General features: G+C 38.3%; 1 protein-coding gene across 1 annotated transcript in view; it reads left to right on the top strand.

The window, feature by feature from the left end:
• The window catches only part of LOC134822341 (telomerase-binding protein EST1A-like), a 92,762-nt gene extending 78,603 nt beyond the window's left edge, over positions 1-14,159 (top strand). The window contains exons 15-27 of the mRNA XM_063833355.1: positions 8,787-8,883; positions 9,107-9,228; positions 9,584-9,729; positions 10,300-10,365; positions 10,538-10,639; positions 10,888-11,035; positions 11,240-11,511; positions 11,668-11,820; positions 12,057-12,176; positions 12,331-12,498; positions 12,954-13,053; positions 13,289-13,565; positions 14,053-14,159. Coding sequence (XP_063689425.1) covers positions 8,787-8,883; positions 9,107-9,228; positions 9,584-9,729; positions 10,300-10,365; positions 10,538-10,639; positions 10,888-11,035; positions 11,240-11,511; positions 11,668-11,820; positions 12,057-12,176; positions 12,331-12,498; positions 12,954-13,053; positions 13,289-13,434 — 1,640 coding nt within the window. The 3' untranslated portion in view covers positions 13,435-13,565; positions 14,053-14,159. The remainder of the gene's footprint in view (positions 1-8,786; positions 8,884-9,106; positions 9,229-9,583; positions 9,730-10,299; positions 10,366-10,537; positions 10,640-10,887; positions 11,036-11,239; positions 11,512-11,667; positions 11,821-12,056; positions 12,177-12,330; positions 12,499-12,953; positions 13,054-13,288; positions 13,566-14,052) is intronic.
• The last annotated feature ends 7,009 nt before the right edge of the window (positions 14,160-21,168 follow it).

Raw genomic sequence — 21,168 nt, 5'->3', positions numbered from 1 at the left:
GTGTGCATGTTTAAAAGATTCAAGCTAGTCAATAGAAGGATGCTCTAACAAATGCGCTGTTAAAAAACTGGTAATGAAACAATGACGTTCAGTATTTCCTGCCATTGTAAAGGAAAGCTGGTGATCCCATTGTCACGTGAACACATATCTTAAACCTTATTGGTGATTAGTTAATCACGTGGGTTAAAATCTGTTTTTTAGTAGCTAACCCTCTAAATAGAATTGAGGTAACAGTCAGGTTATGATTTAAGCGTAAAATGATTAGCTGGAGGCCGAGGTATAGAATGTGAATCGCTGGGTGGTCGGAGGGTCGGCATCTGAAGAACAGTTGTAATTAAGTTAAAACTACTACATAAGTTAACTATAAAGAATACTACAATTCGTTCAATCAATTAGAAAACGAGTGTTTCAGGTATCTTAGCTTATGCTGAGAACGTAATTAATTTCACAATTAATTAGTACCTTAAATGAATATTCTCCTAGTGTAGGTGGAGTGTAGCTTTTCCAGTCTATGATGAAAGCCAGCAGTTTGATTCTATATCGTCTTAATCATCACCTGCCACTGTCGCAGCGACCACCATGATATTTGCATGTTGAGGGTTTCAAAGCGGGATTTATAAACGGGAACAGTACGGGGTTAATTTATTAAAACAAGTTATATATTGGTTCATTATCACGGTTACAGTCAATTCGATAATTTAAAATAAATAATAACAGCGAACAATTTCTCCTCATTTCACCATTTCGTTCGAAATTCTGCCATTGTAAAAATTTAAAAACGTTTTTTATTCGTTTTGACATTCGTTGAAAAAAAAACCGCCAAAATCGGAATGCGAAAATTACTGTTACTCGTGAAAGAAACACTGGCCCAGTGCTTCTTTCATGTCTTGGTCATGTCTTTCTGTTGGTCGAGTTGTGTTCTGGTCTTGTGTGTCATAATTTAGTATAATTAATCATCAGATTGACAGATTCAGAATATAAAATGAGGTAATAAACTGTCATTAACAGCTCAATTACTAATCATCTTTAATCGTTATTAATATGCAAGGAATTTTTCAATCGTGTTTTAGAAACAGTTCTTAGCACATTTAAACTCTTTAAAAAAATTTATTTATAAGTTAAATTAAAGTTAAATTTAAAACTGTACCTATTTTGGTGCACGGCGGAGACTTGTCCAAAGCGATCTCCCCATCTAAACAGACTGTATCTGCAGCTACATCATTAGCTGAAAATTGGCTATTTAAGTAAAAGCCACATAGAATCAAACATAAAGTAAGTTAATACCTATTGTTATACTTTGTGAACAAAAGAATTATAAGATTGGAACAAGAAATGAGGATCACAAAATTTACTTCAAGATTTACCATAGACAGAGTATACGGACCTTCTGTGGAAGAAAAAGCAAGTGACAGGGAACCTTCATAGTTCCAAACTTGGGTAATAATTCTGTCGGTTCTCTTGTAACAGTTCCCATCTCCGGAGCCGAATGTTTTCTTGTACAGGGTGTTTCCTCTGTTCGTTATTTCAACGTGATCGTTTGTTTTTTCCACCCTAAAATATTTTCCATGTTTTTATGTGTAAAGCATTCATATTCGACTTTCAATTTTATAAGCGGTTATCAGTTGCATGGTAATGTAAAACACAATCTACGTTTGATTGACGATAGTTCATGAATTTAGTCGTTAGTAACAATTTGTATCTTACTCCACAACCATGAACTGTCCATCATCCTCGCACTCCCACTCTTTGTTGATGTTGAAATGTGTTACTTCTCCACCGTACCAGTTCTGCAACCCAGCTTTGTTACAGTAAATGTTACCGTTAGTTTTACTGGAGAGCACAATGTGGGAGTTCTGTTCATCTTCAGAATACAGGAAGAGTTTGAACCGGATGGAGTCGGAGCAAGGGAATCTGACGTAGTATGTTTCATCTTCTTCCATGTTGACTGCTAGGTTAAGCCTGTCACTCAGCGAGAAGTCACGCCAATCTCTTGTTTCCTCTTCGTTGTCTGAAATGTGTTATGGTATGTGTATTTAGGTAATAACTTGATAATCTTATTTTGAACTTTTCAAAGATGGCATTTAATCATTATGGAAAAGTTACATACTCCATCAAATGATACAAGTATTTAAAATAAAGTTCCAATTTTCCGAAGTTTGAGGATCACCTTTTTTCACATTTTCTTTCCTTTCAATTATCGCTATCTCGCTCACTTCGATCGAACCAGTATGTCTCGTTAGTTTCACGGTATTTCCTTTAGTACAGTCAGAGCCAAGAGGGATGTTGTCCGATGCTGCACCCATAGTTTCAGGATGGTAGTTGTCCGATGCTGCACCCATAGTTTCAGGATGGTATTTTTCCGATGCTGCACCCATAGTTTCAGGATGGTAGTTGTCCGATGCTGCACCCATAGTTTCAGGATGGTAGTTGTCCGATGCTGCACCCATAGTTTCAGGGTGGTAGTTGTCCGATGCTGCACCCATAGTTTCAAGAGGGATGTTGTCCGATGCTGCACCCATAGTTTCAGGATGGTAGTTGTCCGATGCTGCACCCATAGTTTCAGGAGGCATGTTGTCTGATGTTGGGAAAAGTACATCAGAAGTGTCAAACTGAGAGAAGTCGACGTCTTCTGAGTTGTCCGCTACATCAGAAGTTTCAAACTGAGAAAAGTCGACGTCTTCGGAGTTGTCCGCTACATCAGAAGTTTCAAACTGAGAAAAGTCGACGTCTTCGGAGTTGTCCGCTACATCAGAAATGTCAAACTGAGAGAAGTCGACCTCTTCGGAGTTGTCCGCTACATCAGAAGTGTCAAACTGAGAAAAGTCGACGTCTTCGGAGTTGTCCGCTACATCAGAAATGTCAAACTGAGAGAAGTCGACGTCTTCGGAGTTGTCCGCTACATCAGAAATGTCAAACTGAGAGAAGTCGACCTCTTCAGAGTTGTCCGCTACATCAGAAGTTTCAAACTGAGAAAAGTCGACCTCTTCAGAGTTGTCCGCTACATCAGAAGTGTCAAACTGAGAGAAGTCGACCTCTTCTGAGTTGTCCGCTACATCAGAAGTTTCAAACTGAGAAAAGTCGACCTCTTCAGAGTTGTCCGCTACATCAGAAGTGTCAAACTGAGAGAAGTCGACCTCTTCTGAGTTGTCCGCTACATCAGAAGTGTCAAACTTAGAGTTGTCCGCTGCTTCATACACATCAATTGTAGTGACTTCTAGTGAGTAGTCATTACAGTCTCCGCCCTCACAGGTACACCAGTCAGTATCAGAGCAGGTCCAGGCGAGCTTAGGGGTGCCATCACTATTGGACCATACCACTGTCTCAATGCAGTATACCTTTTCCAGGGTAATTTTTAACCAGGATTCCCCGTTCCTATTTTCTGTGGCAGAGGTTGTCCCCAGATTCAAGTCTATAGCAAAGGGAGCTCCGTACACATCCTCTTGATCCATATAGGTGCTGGATTGTTCAGCATTTACTGGTCGTATTTCATCCTCCAACATCTGTTTATTCTGTGTTGTTTCTGAAATAGCAGGATAATGATATTTTGTTCTTCAAGATATCAAAATTAGCTAGGACATCTCAGTGGTATTGTTGTCAAAGTATCCTCCTTATCCTAAATTATTAGATTTAATTATTTAAATACATTTATCAGATTATCAAAGCGAACGCCATGATAACTTACCACTTAGAGTCAGAGAGATGAGTTGTAGGAACACCAATAGAAACATCAGCTTATATTATATCCTATTAAACAGATGGCAATGAAGGTTAATTTCCATGGTGCACTTTATTATGTTATTATGTTTGAATCCCCTAGTAATGTCAGATTAAATAGGCGATCAGAGAAAGAACAGAAAATTGAGGAAATTTCATAGTGCAAAGGATGTTGGAACGTCATTTTGATCGGTTTTGTTGTCATATTACATTATGTGTAATGTTTTACAGTTTTGAGTTAATCGGCTGTATCTTCGGTTGTGACGGATATTTTTGTTCACTAATTGGTGAAATGATCTGATCACCGTGGGACCCCTAATAATAGGGGGCCTGTAAGTCGGCCTCCCCTATTATCCTCCTCCCTGTGACCTATGGCCTTTCATTAATATTAAATAATGTAATAAAAAACATTTTATGACAGCTGAAACCGTCCTCAACGCAAATGGGTGCTGGAAGAAATTTTGACCTACAAGTGGTATTTGGATTTCTCTCAGATAAACTAAAAGCAAACAAACTGGTAAATTTAAAAGAGACAGTGACAATAGTAGAAGTATGGAATGGGAGAGCCTTGCTCACGAGATTTAACAAATTGCTATTCTATTTTTATTTCATTTCCTTGTAGCGCTTATTGTTTGTCCATTGTTTTATGAAGGATTATGTGATTAGAGGGCCCTCTAGGGGGGAGCCGAGAATCTTTGCTTGTGTGAACAGGAACTTATAACGATTAACGGTGTACATGGCATCGCAGTTCTAGGTAATTTTCTTGTAAGATTGCAATTATGTAACTGAATGTTGGAGTCAAAGCTGTAAAAGGTTACGATTACCGGATTACTGTGCGCTGCAAGGTATAAGCGATAACCATGTTTATCCACTAGGAGTAACCTAGAAGGCTTGAAAGTAACATACTAGATGAGTATAATTTCACCAATTATCTGTCAGCTAACATTTAACGATGCTTTATAAATTTTTATCCATGATGCTCCCCATTAATTAAGGGGACATATACCAAAACCTTTTATGCCCGGACCCGAGATTTGACTTCATATTATTAAATCATACATAAAAACAATAAGATTTGATACATTAAAAATTATTTTTGAGAGCACTCACTTTCGAAAAAATAAATATTTTCTTTTTCGAAAGTTTTGGAAATTTTGAGAAGTCTGTCACTGTAATACCGATATTTCAGTCATTTTAAACGTTTTTTGGCAGACTTGTTTACTGAACATTATTCACAATCCGTACAAAAGCCCTTCTAAGGATTTTATAATTAAACAATAAATGACGAAGTTACAGACCAAACAAGGTCGAGAGAAGCAAAATTGAAATTTATCCAAAAAATCAAAGTTTTATATTTTACCAATCACCCAGGTCATAAGATATCGCTTCAGAAATTCTTGTGAGTGTAGCTGATGAAGAACTAATAATTCCTCGGTATTATAATCAGCAAAGCATAGAACAGTAAGGTATGGGATTAAGGATGACACATTTTTCGGCCGTTTTAAAAATATATGTATACTCAATACTGGACACCTAATCACTTTTAAACTTTAAGCCGCGGGGATTTTCATGGTCATTGATCTTTTGGTCTTAATTGTTTTCAATTATTGCCAGAGTTGCATCTAACAAGAGTTGCATCTAACAAGCCAGCTCCAGGTTCCTTGTATGCAGTTGTCTATACGACGGGTCTAACTTAGACAACTTACAGAAAATATAGTAGCCACAAGTTATTATCCTTGACTATTATAATGACCTGCTAACTTTTAATACCCAGGATATGCTCATGCAATCATTTTGTAAAAAATAAGTACTTTTCGCCACGATGCCACTGCACGTGAAACGTGACAATCGCACTTTCAAATGGTCAAAATCCAGTCTCATCGCACTTTTTCAGGAATCTTGATAGGGGCATTTAATGTTAGATCATCTGCACACACTTTTTCTGTGCCCAATATGACCAGATCGTAACCACGTGGTCTATTAGTGCACACTCGGCTTATGTTCCCTTTTTAATTATTATGCTACCGGTGTCTTAGCTTATAAATAAATAAATGTAACCGTGGGCCAATGAGCCACAGCTTTAAATAATTATCAGTTTTACTCAGTACTTAAAGGCTTTAACATACGTTTGTGATAAAGTAGTCCGAGAAACTTTCCATACATTGATTCAAGCTACGCAGATTATAAGTTTGAGGATGAATGAGACTCCGATCCTAGAAACTCAGTACAGAATTTATGATGGCTTGCTAGCGTTCGGGTTCTTTGTCTGCTTTGTGATCGGACTGCCGGGAAACTGTCTAGCTTTGAGATATTTCGTCCACACAAAAAAACGAAATCTGTCAACTCTTCTTTACATAGTTGCCTGTTCTATCGATATAGGTTCCTCCGTCATTCACCTTCCATTTGCTTTTAATCTGCTGAATAACCGAACTCTTGGATTACTAAGCAACACAGTTGTCAACTCCATTTGGAATTTCATCATTCTGTTGCTTCAAGAAATGTCCATATTCGTGGTTATGACACTGTCGTTATCACGAGCGATTGTCATAAAGTATCCTTTCTACAAAGTCAACAAAAGAGCAGTTCTTGTGTCCATTGTTATCTATTTACTTTACAATTGTATTTGCAACTCTCTAATTTTTTTTGTTCCCGAAATGCATTACACCTCCGCTCTGTCACCTTATAGTGATGTATCCTCAAAACCTGAGGTATCCCCGGAATCTACGTTGGCGTCATTGCTGTTTATCTGCTACATGTTTAGCTGGATCGCTTGTTTGGGAATATCTTCAATCAATGTGTTTCTGACGTTTCTTGTCTCGATTGTTATGCTCCGGAAAGAACCTGTCGCAAACAGTGTGTCCCAAAAGAGAAATCACCATGCTTCCATCACCATTACTTACTTTACTGCCCTCTTCCTCTGCTGCAATTGCTTTAGTTTCATCAGCTGCTGTCTTCTCACTTACACCATGGTGTCCAACACTTACCCGGGTCCAATATATAATAACGATTTTATGTCTTTCTACAGTATTATTAGTGAAATATTCTGTTCGGTCCTAAACGCTTCTCTAAACCCACTGCTCTATGTTTTGAGGATGAGGGAAATGAGGTTGTGGATTGTTGGAATCCTCCCAAATAGAGCGAGCAATGCTGTTGGGGTGATGGAAAATTCTAACAATGAAACTGAGACTGAGTTGTAAAGATATTAGTAATGACAACCTAAACTGGATAAAATTAACTTAGGAAGCGGCCGAACTGGTAACTTTTGAAGAACCCGAACTTAATCGAAGTTGTATGTTTTGTGACCATAATTAAGGGGACATATATCAAAACCTTTTATGCCGGGACCCGAGATTTGACTTCATATTATTAAAGTATACATAAAAACAATTAGATTTAATACATTACAAATTACTTTTGAGAGCACTCACTTTCGAAAAAATAAATATTTTCTTTTTCGAAAGTTTTGGAAATTTTGAGAAGTCTGTATCACTGTAATACCGGTATTTCAGTCATTTTAAACGTTTTTAGGCAGATTTGTTTACTGAACATTATTCACAATCCGTACAAGAAGCCCTTCAAAGGATTTTATAATTTAACAATAAATGACGAAGTTACAGACCAAACAAGGTCGAGAGAAGCAAAATTGAAATTTTGGCGGACATGTCACCCCCTCCCCATTAAACGATGATACTGATTTTACTGGTTTTAAAACTACTTTAAAGTGACTAAAATTAAAATATAATGCAGCTTTGAACCAAGACGGTCTTGTTAAACAAAAGAAAACCCCCCGAATAGTACTGAACTAAAAGAAGAGGATCCTCGTAGAAGTGATCCTTGTTCCTCACGTGGACCCAGTTCCTTGACCCCTCCTGGTGTTATAGATAACCAAAGTTGTAGTCTGCAGGGTTTAACTTGTGTTAGATATTATATATCACGGTGCCCTTTTACAATAATGTCATTGTTCTGTAAGTGTAACGATTCGATTCGCAATGGTTTGTGAGAGAATTGAGTCTCATCTATTAGAAATGCTTTGAATATCTATTGTTGCTATAAAAAACTGGGCAGCTCAATGGTAAGTGAGAAGCTTGAGTCTACATCTCTTAGCACACTAAAACCACGATTAAACTTTGAATATTTATTATTTATGGCTTGTAATACAGGTCGTGGATAAAGGATCGGATCGTTTTACGATATCACACTTGTAGTGTAGTCCCACTACTTGTAGTGTAGTCCCACTGCTTGTAGTGTAGTCCCACTACTTGTAGTGTAGTCCCACTGCTTGTAGTGTAGTCCCACTACTTGTAGTGCAGTCCCACTGCTTGTAGTGTAGTCCCACTGCTTGTAGTGTAGTCCCACTGCTTGTAGTATAGTCCCACTACTTGTAGTGTAGTCCCTCTACTTGTAGTGTAGTCCCACTGCTTGTAGTGTATTCCCACTACTTGTAGTGTAGTCCCACTACTTGTAGTGTAGTCCCACTACTTGTAGTGCAGTCCCAGTACTTGTAGCTTTGTAGTGTAGTCCCAGTACTTGTAGTGTAGTCCCACTGCTTGTAGTGTAGTCCCACTACTTGTAGTGTAGTCCCACTACTTGTAGTGTAGTCCCACTACTTGTAGTGTAGTCCCACTGCTTGTAGTGTAGTCCCACTACTTGTAGTGTAGTCCCACTACTTGTAGTGTAGTCCCACTACTTGTAGTGTAGTCCCACTGCTTGTAGAGTAGTCCCACTGCTTGTAGTGCAGTCCCACTGCTTGTAGTGTAGTCCCACTGCTTGTAGAGTAGTCCCAATACTTGTAGTGTAGTCCCACTGCTTGTAGTGTAGTCCCACATACCTACTCCCCCAGCTAATTCCAATATTCTGACTGGAATGCAATTTCAAAGTATATCCCTCTTTGGGCGGTAAAAACGCACAAATTTCAAGAATAGAGGTCAGCCAGATCTTACAAATTCTTGCTTTAAAAAACTCAAAGAATCCCAAATATGTTAGCTGGTAACCAATCACTGGTTATTGATTCATAATAATATCATATTATTGCAGTATCCATCACTCCGCACATAACTCTACACAACCAACAGGTTCAAAAGAAGTGTACAGCAACAAGGTGATAGAATGGGTGTTTGAACAGTCGGGTGATCAATCTCTCAGCATACCACCTCCTGATCTTAGAAAACGGTAAATCACAAACCTATGTTTCTGATTTCCCTTTCATATTATAATAATATTATGATGTTTTATGTTCTTCACTATATGTTTTTGAAAATTTGTACTTTCCGTATATATTTCTCTTCAAATATTATGCTCAATATTATGTCGCTAATATAATATGAATGAAAAATGTACGTTCAGGTTAGTAAAATAATCAGTAAATTAATTAATCAGTTAATTATTATTTCAGGTTTGTGGTGTACCTCCTTTCCTGTCTTGGAGGATTCCTATCAAATATTGATCTGGACAGAGTAGACTCAGAGTTTCAGTGTTTCTTGAAATTCTACCGACACTATATCAAACTTACCTCATGTAAGTCATCTACATCTCATCTACATCTACATTACATTACATTACATCTACATCTCATCTACATCTACATCTCATCTACATCTCATCTACATCTACATTACATTACATTACATCTACATCTCATCTACATCTACATCTTATCTACATCTCATCTACATCTACATCTCATCTACATCTCATCTACATCTACATCTACATCTAACTAAATTCAATATAGATTCATTTTTAAAAGTTTATAAATATGTTTGAGGACCACGTCTGGAAATAACTTAAATCTTGGTCGAACTCACTGCCAATCCGATTATTATAATATCACATAACCTTACATGTCTCCTAACATTCCCCCGTTTTACAGTCGAATCGGACGAAGTGTATGTACAGTTGTTTGTAGTCCAGCTCTACACAATACACAAATCCTCGCATTCCGCACGTGCTATTGAAATGTTGGAGCAGTTCCTCATTCCTTCCCTCGATCTATCCTTCATTTCCGCAACAGAACAGGTGGGGTGTATTTATATTCCCTCCCCCCCCCCCCTCGTTCCTTCCCTCGATCTATCCTTCATTTCCGCAACAGAACAGGTGGGGTATATTTATATTCCCTCCCCCCCCCCCTCGTTCCTTCCCTCGATCTATCCTTCATTTCCGCAACAGAACAGGTGGGGTGTATTTATATTCCCTCCCCCCCCCCTCATTCCTTCCCTCGATCTATCCTTCATTTCCGCAACAGAACAGGTGGGGTATATTTATATTCCCCCCTCCCCCCCCCTCATTCCTTCCCTCGATCTATCCTTCATTTCCGCAACAGAACAGGTGGGGTATATTTATATTTCCTCCCCCCCCCCCCCCCCTTCTGTACATTTTTGGACAACAGTTGTTTTAAGTAAGCGTGTGCAGCAATTTAATTGTGTGCTGTGCGCTACAATTGTGAAATTTGTGACTATCGCCCGTTGCAAGTTAAAGTGAAAAATGTCAATACAATTACATAATAATATGGGGTATGTTGGATGACATATTATACAATTACATAATGATATGGGGTATGTTGGATGACTTATTGTTTTTATTCCGCAGGGAGACGAATGGCTGTGTAACACACACTCGCCCTTATCTCTCATATTCCTCTTATCTCAATCCTCGGTGAATATTAAATCTAGTGACTTGTTATCAATTTGTGGGGAAGAGAGGGTTTACTGAATTACATATTATATTATGCACATTTTATATTATATTATGCACATTTTATTGTCCTGTTTTGCAATGAAATATTTGGAATGTTCCTCTGGAATGTTATCTTTCGAATAACCACCAGGAAATAGACAGTGATGTTATCGAGAAATTCAGTGTGATGTTCAAGAAGAAACTGATAGATTGGTTAAACGTTCTACAAAGTGCAATCACGAGATACAGAAAAGTAAAATGTTTTATTTTAGTCACGTGATTTTAATTTTGAAGTCATATCATCTCCATTTTCAACGAGATTTTAAAATGTCAATATTTCGGGACTCCCCTTGTATTAGAAATGCGTGTATATGTAGCACTAAAACATCTACTAGCATGACAGTTTCTGATGCTGATACGAGATTAATTGATACTAAACCGATAAAGATTACCAGTCATTTTAAGATCCAACTATCAAACTCAGTTACTTTCCATTTTCAGTACACTGATTTTACCGAAGAGAGTGTGGTTCTGAAAGAGGTCACCATGCTGCGTGGTATAGAGCTGTTATCATCGTTACAGAACATAACAAAACCTTTCTATCTTAACAACCTGACAAGAGAACAGAGCGAAGATCTCGGCAGAGCTGGTTGGTTTTATGTCACTTTCGACTTTCGTTTTTTCCCGCTTTCGATTTCTCTAAATTCTCCTTGGCAATTATTATGTTTCCTTCTTGGTCTGCAGTCTGCACTGAACACAGTTTTTATTGGCCAATCTCCAAGAGCCGTTCCCTTTCAATAGTATTTGGACCGGCCGCCCTGAATCAAACTCGTAATCACGTGATATGTTGCAGTTCTGATTGTGAGTACATTTGAAAAGTTAGCAGCAAATCTAACATTCCTTGGATGCACCGAGAGCAGAAACTTTGAATACTTGGACAGCAAAACTGAACAGATCGTAACGAAGAGTGAAATTGATGTGAAAGAGGGTGAAACAGTTGATGCTATGAATGAAGAAGGAGTTGTTTTAGAAGAGGTGGAGTTAGGGAAGGCAGCTGAATTGAGTGACGAAGACAGTGGATCAGATTTAGAGATAATATCGGTCATGAAGATTACTCATAAAACGGTCTGTTTTTGAACAAAATATCTTGGATTTGAGTAGTTTCTTTTCATCGAAGCTCAATTTCTGACAACTGAGGTTATCATTTGTTATCCTGCTACATTTTTCTTTTTTGGATAAGATTGTAAGACGCTTATTACTTAATAATAAACCATATTACAGGGTGAAGGCGAGGGCGCCCAGAGTGCTACTAACAATGTTGAAGCGGATACCAAATTTGCTGAAGAAGATACTGAAGTTACTGAGGAAGATACTGAAGTTGCTGAACTCTTGGAAAAGAAAGGGAAACTTCTTCAGACATTGCAGGATAAACAAGTTCGTAGAGCAATATTCTGTCACAGTTTGAATCTTGTATCAGCGTAAGCGGCGGAGAGTTTACTCTGATTAAAGTGCGATGCTGTGCAGTGCGCGCGCACGCCAGCCATAATATATATGTTCCAATAACTGAAATTGAGATCTCGTGAGCTTGTCCAATCCACTCGCTTTTTTCTTCGTTATCTGCAGCTATCTGCTATTGAGTTCTTTTGATTACGAGAATTATCAATCGTCAGGACAGGAAAGACGAAATGGAGGCAGCAGTAAAGCAGATCCAAGGAATGCGAATCAGGATCACAGTCAAACCAAAATACATCATCCCTGACACAAACTGTTTCTTAGATACTCTAGATAAGGTTTGTTTCAGAAACATAGTGTTTATTCGTCGATGATTTGAACATAATCCAACGAAACCTGCTTAAACTCTTATTAAAGGATTGCAACTTTGGTGTGGTGAAACAACAAAATATCCTACGTAACTAAATAATTAACAAACCTAATTCATTTCAGATGCAACGTCTAGTAATGAGCTCGTACAAGCTGCTAATACCTCTAGTGGTGTTGGATGAGATAACAGGATTGTGTAAGAGTAGCAATAAGGGTGAGAGAGCCGCTCAGGCCCTGGATTCAGTTAACAAATTCATTGCTGACAAATCAGTAGCACTCTTAACTTCAAAGGTAACACTTGGTTGTTTTAACTGATTGATTAATTCGTTCTTTGGTGGTGTGTTGTGGGCTATATTTCACAACTAGTAGTGCAAATCAAGTTTCTGTAAAAATTTCTTGTATTTTTCAAAGCATTTCCTTATTTTCCTTATTATTTAATATCAGCTCGAGTCCCGACATTTTCATTCTACTACTTATATCTTTGTTCAATTTAGGGATTTAATTAGGGACCGTTCACATATTACTTAATAACTTTTTTGGCCAATTTTTCACCCCCGTCTCCCCTCCGTAATCAGTTTTACACATAGCTATTGTGTCAAAATTACACTAGCGTGATCATTTTAAAACTCCCTCCCCCTCGATGATTTGGATGATATTATGGAACCAGGATGTGCTACACCTGGTTAAAACTAATGACACTACATAACACGTGACCGTCTGTTCTGAACTGTAAATTTACACTGCAGGGCTCTATCCTGGAAAGCAGAGAGTTCAAAGAAGAGAGAGCGAGACAAAGTAACGACGATCTGATTCTAAACGGTGTTCTCAGTCTCAGTGAATCTACTGGTGAGAAAATAAAGTGTTTGGTTTTTTGTCGACTAGAATATTATACTACTTGAATAACGAGGTCGGAATCTTAGTTCCGACATAGTAGTAATAGTAGTAGTTGAATAACTAGGTCGGAATCTTTACCACTGAGCAACTTTTATAACTCATATGAATATTCCCGAGGGATAAGTTGTTTCCACTTTACGGTTTATTCAATATTCATGGAGAATGAACTAAAATCTCTTTTTGGCAGGTCACACAGCGAAAATGGCAGGAACACAGCACATAACGCGAGTAGTAGTATTCCTTACAGATGACAGTAATCTCCGTGTAAAGGCCCACAGCTACAACCTCGCGGTCCAGACCATAAGTGACTTCTTGATGTGTGCTAAGTTGTGAATTACTGTTTTTCAGACTTTTTTGTCCTGTTGTTGCTGGGCGAGAAATTGTTAATCGGGAAATTAATTCGATTTTTAGTGATTTTGATAACTTAATATTTGGGTCGTGTTTGTATTTTTGCAAATTATACAGTTGAGGGGGGGGGTCCAAGGGGAACTTTGGGGAACTTTGGGAAAGTCCCCCAAGATTTCTGAAGTTCCCCAAAAAAAAGTTCCCCAAAACTCCCCAAAGTTCCCCAAAATTCCCCAAAATTATTCAAAATTATTTAAAATTATTCAAAATTATTCAAAATTATTCAAAATTTCTCTAATATACATTAATACCAATTAATGTTAACATGTATGTTATTATAAGGTATAATCTTAACTTACTTGTTGATACTTGCAGCATGATAATTTGTTTGGCATTATAATTTTTTTGGGGAACTTTGGGGAATTTTGGGGAACTTTCTGAAGTTCCCCAAAAAAAAGTTCCCCAAAATTCCCCAAAATTATTTGTTTCATTGATAATTTTTTGGGGAACTTTGGGAAGTCCCCCAGGTTTCCTGAAGTTCCCCAAAAAAAAGTTCCCCAAAACTCCCCAAAGTTCCCCTTGGACCCCCCCCCCCCCCCCCCCCAGTTGAATAATCAAACCAAATATGTTTTCTATACATGCAACATGAGTGAATTTTTAGTCGGTTTACTGTTATATTTTTTCTGATTCACGCTTTTGCTCAAAATCTGTTTACCTCGTTTTTAACCTTTCTTTGGAAAGTTATTCATTAATAGATTATCAACTATGCTCAAAGTATAGTTGTTGGATAATTTTTCTATAAATTCTTATTTTACCTCGGTTTGTCCACAGCAAAATGGTCATATTGTAATTACGGGAGCTGCACCGAAGGTGCAATTACAATTAGGCCAGCGACGGTCAAGAAATTCCACACTTTCTTCGCCCAAGCCTTCGCTAGAATGGGCTAATCATGTTACCCTCATTTTCCGCTAGAAATCACGTTTCTGATAATTCGGCTGAGTCAACCGAGGAGAAGGTCCACAGATTTGTAACGTAGCAACGGAATCCTTTTAGCTTAATCCCTAGACTAGGCGGTACATATAGATACCTAACATTAACTAATACTAACAGCTGTAACAATGAGAATAATATATTAAGGGTCAACTCGATTGAGGAAGGTAGTCAAGAACTGTGACACTAGAGATCCATACCAATGGAACTATGGAATGGACCAGGCTGCATCACACTTCACATCTAGACCAATCACGTAATTACTGACACGGAAGATGATGAGGTTTAGTTGGTAGATGAAACATGGAATGTTGCAGATCAATAACACAGCTGTAAATAGAGCCACAGTTATGGAGATTCTTCTGTATTTTACGTCCTTCTCTGTTTTGAGATTTCCTTTCTTGTAGAGAGAAAATGTGCTCACTACGAAGCTGATGAAGACCACTACTGAAGGCAGCATGAACCCTGCCTCTATCACGATGTACCACAATATCTGCTCAAATCCTTGACGGATGTTACTCGTCTAAATTTCTTCGAAGTAGCGCGCGCCGCTTTCTTCGTCGGCACGAGCTACGAAGTTGGAAGTAGCGCGCGCCGGGCCAGATCATTAACAATGGTCAAAATTGTGCCGGGGAGGATATCAAAATATTTGTTCCAATATGTAGTACAGGGAAATCCGTCTGAAAAAATCGATCTGCTGACACACGAAGCTTTCAGAGGATTTTTGACGTTTTTGAGTCCCATTAGTTGCCCTTTGTGGCTGACCAACTTTTCCAAACTTTTCCACGTGGCTTAAGGCCACTTTTTGCCACTTTACCACTTTTTACCACCTTTCTTGTTTGTCGAATATCTTTAGTTGTGAACATCGTAAAAGGTTGCGAATCAATCGAGTGTGTTCATATTATCAGGAAGAAAAACTTTTGTTCTAACAATTTTTACGTCAGATAATAAGTTAATTGGATAATTATCAATTAACCAATTAGCAAAATTCTAAAAATTTTTTATTGGCTAAAAATGGTCGGAATAGCTTAAAACACGGAGAAAAGTAGTTTTTAGAAAAAATTTGAAAATTTTTCACTTACATTTTTTTTTCGAGACTTCGAAAAATTTCGAAAATTCAAAATATTTTTTCCGCCAAAAGTGATCAAATTGCATGAAACGCGGAGGAAAATGATTTTCAAAAAAAACTTAGTCAATTTTTCGTTTCAAGAATACTTAAATCACCAATATTTGTAGTTGGAGTTTAGTAAATCTCGGCAGATTTTAGTAATAATCAGGAATTACTAACTCTAAGTGGAAAGGTCTGAAACTGAAAAACGTTAAGTTTAACCATACGATCGTGATATAAGAGTTTCATGACTAATTACAATACAGCCTTATCGATTTTCACAGAAACTGCACCAATGGCACAGTCAAGATCGAAACGATAGCCTGCTGTACTGTTATTTTATTGATTTCAATGATGAATCAGTGGGGTTAAGATAATCACATTTGTAATAAATAAAACCTCTCTGTACCGTCAATTGTGCTAATCTAAACCGGCCTACCTGTATTACCAGACCTCTTCTTTTCCTCAACAATCAAACCGAGTTGTTCATATCGCATTTGGTGGGTGATGTAAACTAAGTAGTAATACATATCGAGCTATATTCAATCACAATACGACACAGTACGTGTATATTATATGGCTCTTAATGAGGTTTATGAAACGCTTTATACCGTGAGAAATCCGGTATAGAGAGGTTTTACAGTTTATCACGAAAACGTCTACTTGGTCTCATGGCCCATTTACAGTTCGAAGAAGGGCAAGAACAGATCAGGGAAACTGAGGAACAGCCAGGTCCAGGAAGCAAGTGTAAATACACCTTCCAACATCTACTGTAACTGTTTTGTATTGTACTGCATACCGCTTCATTTGCGGGATACCTCAAATCACCCCCATATGTCACGGTCGGCTAAAAGTAAAATCAACAAGGGTAACATACGGGAAAGGGTAAGATTTAGATACGAGTACAGTGTCGGGCAAGGGGTAGTAAAGAACCGGTAATAATTAATTCAGTGACTTGTTCCACGAGAGTCAGGATATTCTGGAAATTGCTAATAGAGACAGATCCTGATCAGGAAGGATTGTTAATGTTATTGAGGATGTTGATTTGAAATCCGGACGTCGTGAAGTAAAAATACAGGTTCTTCCCGCAGGATATTCGGGGCCCATGATGATCAGCTCGGGATTAATGTGGGACAGATCGAAGACTGACAACTGAACCCAATTGAACCTAGTTCCCACTAACCAATCAGCTTAATTGGTTAGGGTTAGGGTTAGGGTTAGGGTTAGGGTTAGGGTTAGAGTTAGGGTTAATCTAAATGTCTAAATTGGGTTCAGTTGTCCGATAGCCCGCTCTTGCGAGTTGACATTCTAAGCTTTTTGGTTTTTCTTGCCTTCTTTGAGCTGTCAAAGAGCCATGAGACCAAGTAGACATTTTCGTGATAAAATGTAAAACCTCTCCATATCGGGCCTCTCACGGGAGAAACGAGAAGTGTACGGTATAGAACATTTCATATACCTCATTAAGGGCCATAATATAATATACACGTGTTGCATTGTGTCGTATTGTGATTGAATATAGCTCGATATGTATTACTACTTAGTTTACATCACCCACCAAATGCGATATGAACAACTCGGTTTGATTGTTGAGGAAAAGAAGAGGTCTGGTAATACAGGTAGGCCGGTTTAGATTAGCACAATTGACGGTACAGAGAGGTTTTATTTATTACAAATCTTAACCCCACTGATTCATCATTGAAATCAATAAAATGACAGTACAGCAGGCTATCGTTTCGATCTTGACTGTGCCATTGGTGCAGTTTCTGTGAAAATCGATAAGGCTGTATTGTAATTAGTCATGAAACTCTTATATCACGATCGTATGGTTAAACTTAACGTTTTTCAGTTTCAGACCTTTCCACTTAGAGTTAGTAATTCCTGATTATTACTAAAATCTGCCGAGATTTACTAAACTCCAACTACAAATATTGGTGATTTAAGTATTCTTGAAACGAAAAATTGACTAAGTTTTTTTTGAAAATCATTTTCCTCCGCGTTTCATGCAATTTGATCACTTTTGGCGGAAAAAATATTTTGAATTTTCGAAATTTTTCGAAGTCTCGAAAAAAAAATGTAAGTGAAAAATTTTCAAATTTTTTCTAAAAACTACTTTTCTCCGTGTTTTAAGCTATTTCGATCATTTTTAGCCAATAAAAAATTTTTAGAATTTTGCTAATTGGTTAATTGATAATTATCCAATTAACTTATTATCTGACGTAAAAATTGTTAGAACAAAAGTTTTTCTTCCTGATAATATGAACACACTCGATTGATTCGCAACCTTTTACGATGTTCACAACTAAAGATATTCGACAAACAAGAAAGGTGGTAAAAAGTGGTAAAGTGGCAAAAAGTGGCCTTAAGCCACGTGGAAAAGTTTGGAAAAGTTGGTCAGCCATAAAGGGCACCTAATGGAACTCAAAAACGTCAAAAATCCTCTGAAAGCTTCGTGTGTCAGCAGATCGATTTTTTCAGACGGATTTCCCTGTACTAATGGTACTTCAAGATAAATTGATGTTTCAACTTCAAGCAGGCTAACGTCAACGACATTTGAATATATCGGCACTCATTTCCACAGCTATTTATTTCATTATCATTTCTTTAATCACGATAATGTATTGATTCACGATGTCAATCCTTCGCATCTCGCCGATCTGCATACGTGGTTGCGAGAAGCATTATTTGATGCGCGCGCGACCCAGTAGTGCATCGCGCTACAAGATAATGTACTGCTATGCTTAAGAATTAAGAGACTGTACTACTATAAGACCGCAACTAAAAGTTAAAGAACGGAAAATATAGGGATTTCCAAATGTTTCTACTATCGACAAGGAAGAAAAAAAAGTTTTATAAATAATTACAGAACCCTGAAAACAGAGAATTTTGCACAAAGTTACGAAACAAGTCGCGGGCGTCCTTAAAAGGATCCCTGTGCCCTGTGCTTAACCATTAACTGGTGTGCCTAAATGCTGAAATTAAGCAGGAGCACCCGCAACGGCTGCAACCTAGGGTAAATGAAGTCCCTTTATTATACCAGTGCAGCTTAATACGTGAAACCAAGTCGTTTTACTTTTACGTGATCACATGATCAGTCACATTACCACGAAACCTTATCCACATACTACCGACTTAAGTCGGCTTCTTGGTCCGAGCAGCTATAATTCCTCGCCACACGTCGCGGTCAAGCATAACAGATCTTATCTCGTCAACACAGGAAAGGCTGGTGTCCTTCTTTAGCATGTCCAGAAACGTGAGGTGGGGCCTCCCCGGTCTCCTGTATCCATGCTGAGGGTCCCAGAGGCAGAACAGAAGTTGGTTTGCCAGAAGGTCGTCATGCCTGGCTACATGTCCAGCCAGTCTCATTCTTCTGGAGGCTATCATCACTGATGGCTTGGGGATGTTGCCGTATAAATCACTGTTGTTGATGATTTGTGGCCAACGTATGTTCAAGGCCATCCGGAGCATTTTAGTGTAGCATCCATTGATCCGCTTAGTCATGGATTGGCTTATCCTCCAAGCTTCAGAGCCGTACAGGAGTACGGACTCAACCGTTGCTCGAAAGACACGGATCATTAAGTCCCTGCGCATTCCAGATTGTCTTTAACTGATGACAGCCCCCCCCCCCCCCCCCCCCCCCCATGCCTTTGCTTTCCTAACATCAAAGTCCTTCTCCGCACTCATTATTCTGCTTCCAAGGTAGACAAATTCATCTACTTGCCCTATCTCCTGCCCACTTGCTGCTTTAAATAATTAATGACGGTAGAGTCAGACTCAGAGAGATTGACTCTGATGTACTTCGTCTTACTCTCGTTGAGGTGAAGTCCAACGGAGTTTCAGTTAGCAGCCAGCTCCAAACTGAGGAGAAGATCTTGCGCTTGCTCTGCGGTGTCTGTTGTCAGTGCAAAATCGTCAGCAAAGTCGACATCTGTCACCTTAACTGCTGGGTATCTCCTGCTTCTTCTGGGGTTGACAGTGAAGCCCAGATCTTTAATAATTAGGTAAAGCCGTAGTACATACATATTACATTAATAAGAAAGGTCATTGTTCGGGCTCTTACTAATCTTACAAAAATTTCACGTCGTGCTGCGAGGGATTGACATTGCGAATCAACTCTATAACAGTATTAGTAACCAGTGCCCTATAACAGTAACCAGTGCCCTCACGAGCTTGCAGTTACGAAGGATCCTGCATCAGTAACATGAGTAAGGATGCTCGTGGTTGGCTAATGCTGTGTGAAGACTATGGCGCCTAGTGGGTGGTCTGAAAATCAGCCAAATTAGCGCCAGTGGAACTGGACGTAGTTTAAGGATGGCCCCGTACTCGTAGATTAGGATTTTGAATTTTCTGTCACATTTCGCAGAGCCACATAATAATAATTAAATGGAGAACTTGTTAATGTACATATAGTGATCTAAGTACTGATAGATATTAATCATAGATTACTGGGCAGTAGGCGGTGCTCAGCCTGTCATTCCGCCTAATCTCTATTCTATGTTTATGAACATTATGGCGTGGGGTCCCCAGGTAAATCAGATCATAGACAGAACAGTTATACTTATTACATATTTGAGTTTACAGTTTAGTAATTCCAGCGTCAGTCCTCAAATCAGCCGACCTCATTTTATGGAGATATGAATATCGAACTTTGGGATGAAATTAGAGTTGAGAGGCTCTGATCCTCTCGACATTGATGCACTTTAGGCCGGAGTGTATCGAGATCAGATCAGGTATTCAGAATTTTAATAAGGTCGGGGCATCGTTATTTGTTATTCAGCTTATACTAACTTTTATTAATATTATCCAATGCCAAATGCACTGCAGTCAATGTTTAAGTTCATAGCGTGGCAAGTGGCAACTGATATTACGTACAGCACAGTAATTAGTAAGGTAATTAGCGCAGTAATTAGCACAGTAATTAGTAAGGTTGGTTTCTGCAATACTTGTTACGTGATCCGCTGGGTTGTGGGTATTGGTATTATATAGCAGTAGCACAAACTGTGCCGTTTAGGAAATTAATTAAATTAAGTTCATGTTCTTATTACAACTTTTAAACATCAGACAGTTTGTTTTACAGACCTTATATTGCCTATTTTACTACTCTGATATGGTCTATAGAGATAATTTAAGGATTTTCCGGCTAGATTGTAGGTTAGCAAAATTTGATTTCAAGTTTTGTCTGGCCAGAAGAAGAAACGCTCGCAACTTTTCCAAACTTTTAAAATCACAATCTACCCTCAACTATACATCATAGATCTTGATGATCAAACTACAAAAATATATCAATTATTTCTCGTATATCAAAAGATCGCCCACACAATTACGTCATTAAAACAAGCTGAAAAACTGCGTTCATACAATCCAGCCTAAATCTGTCTGCAAGTAATTTTAAAATATTTAAATATCACATCAGTCAAATGTTAATAAACACATTGACCAATTAAAATTCAGAGTTTATCAGTTTTTGCTGACAAGTAACGTGGAAAGAGCACGCGATGGTTATTCGCAACAGTAATAAGCACAGATCAACTAGATCAAATAGATCAACTAGATCAACTAGCAAGGATATTTGCTCGTAGTTTCTTTACAGGCCGGGCCACAAGTTCGCTCAGATCTCTGAAAAAGTA

This window comes from Bolinopsis microptera, chromosome 10 (assembly GCF_026151205.1).
Source record: "Bolinopsis microptera isolate Bmic1 chromosome 10, MBARI_Bmic_1.0, whole genome shotgun sequence".
In the NCBI taxonomy this organism is placed as follows: Eukaryota; Metazoa; Ctenophora; class Tentaculata; order Lobata; family Bolinopsidae; genus Bolinopsis; species Bolinopsis microptera.
The sequence above is the reverse complement of the archived record's forward strand: the minus strand, read 5'-3'. Positions and strand labels throughout refer to the sequence as shown.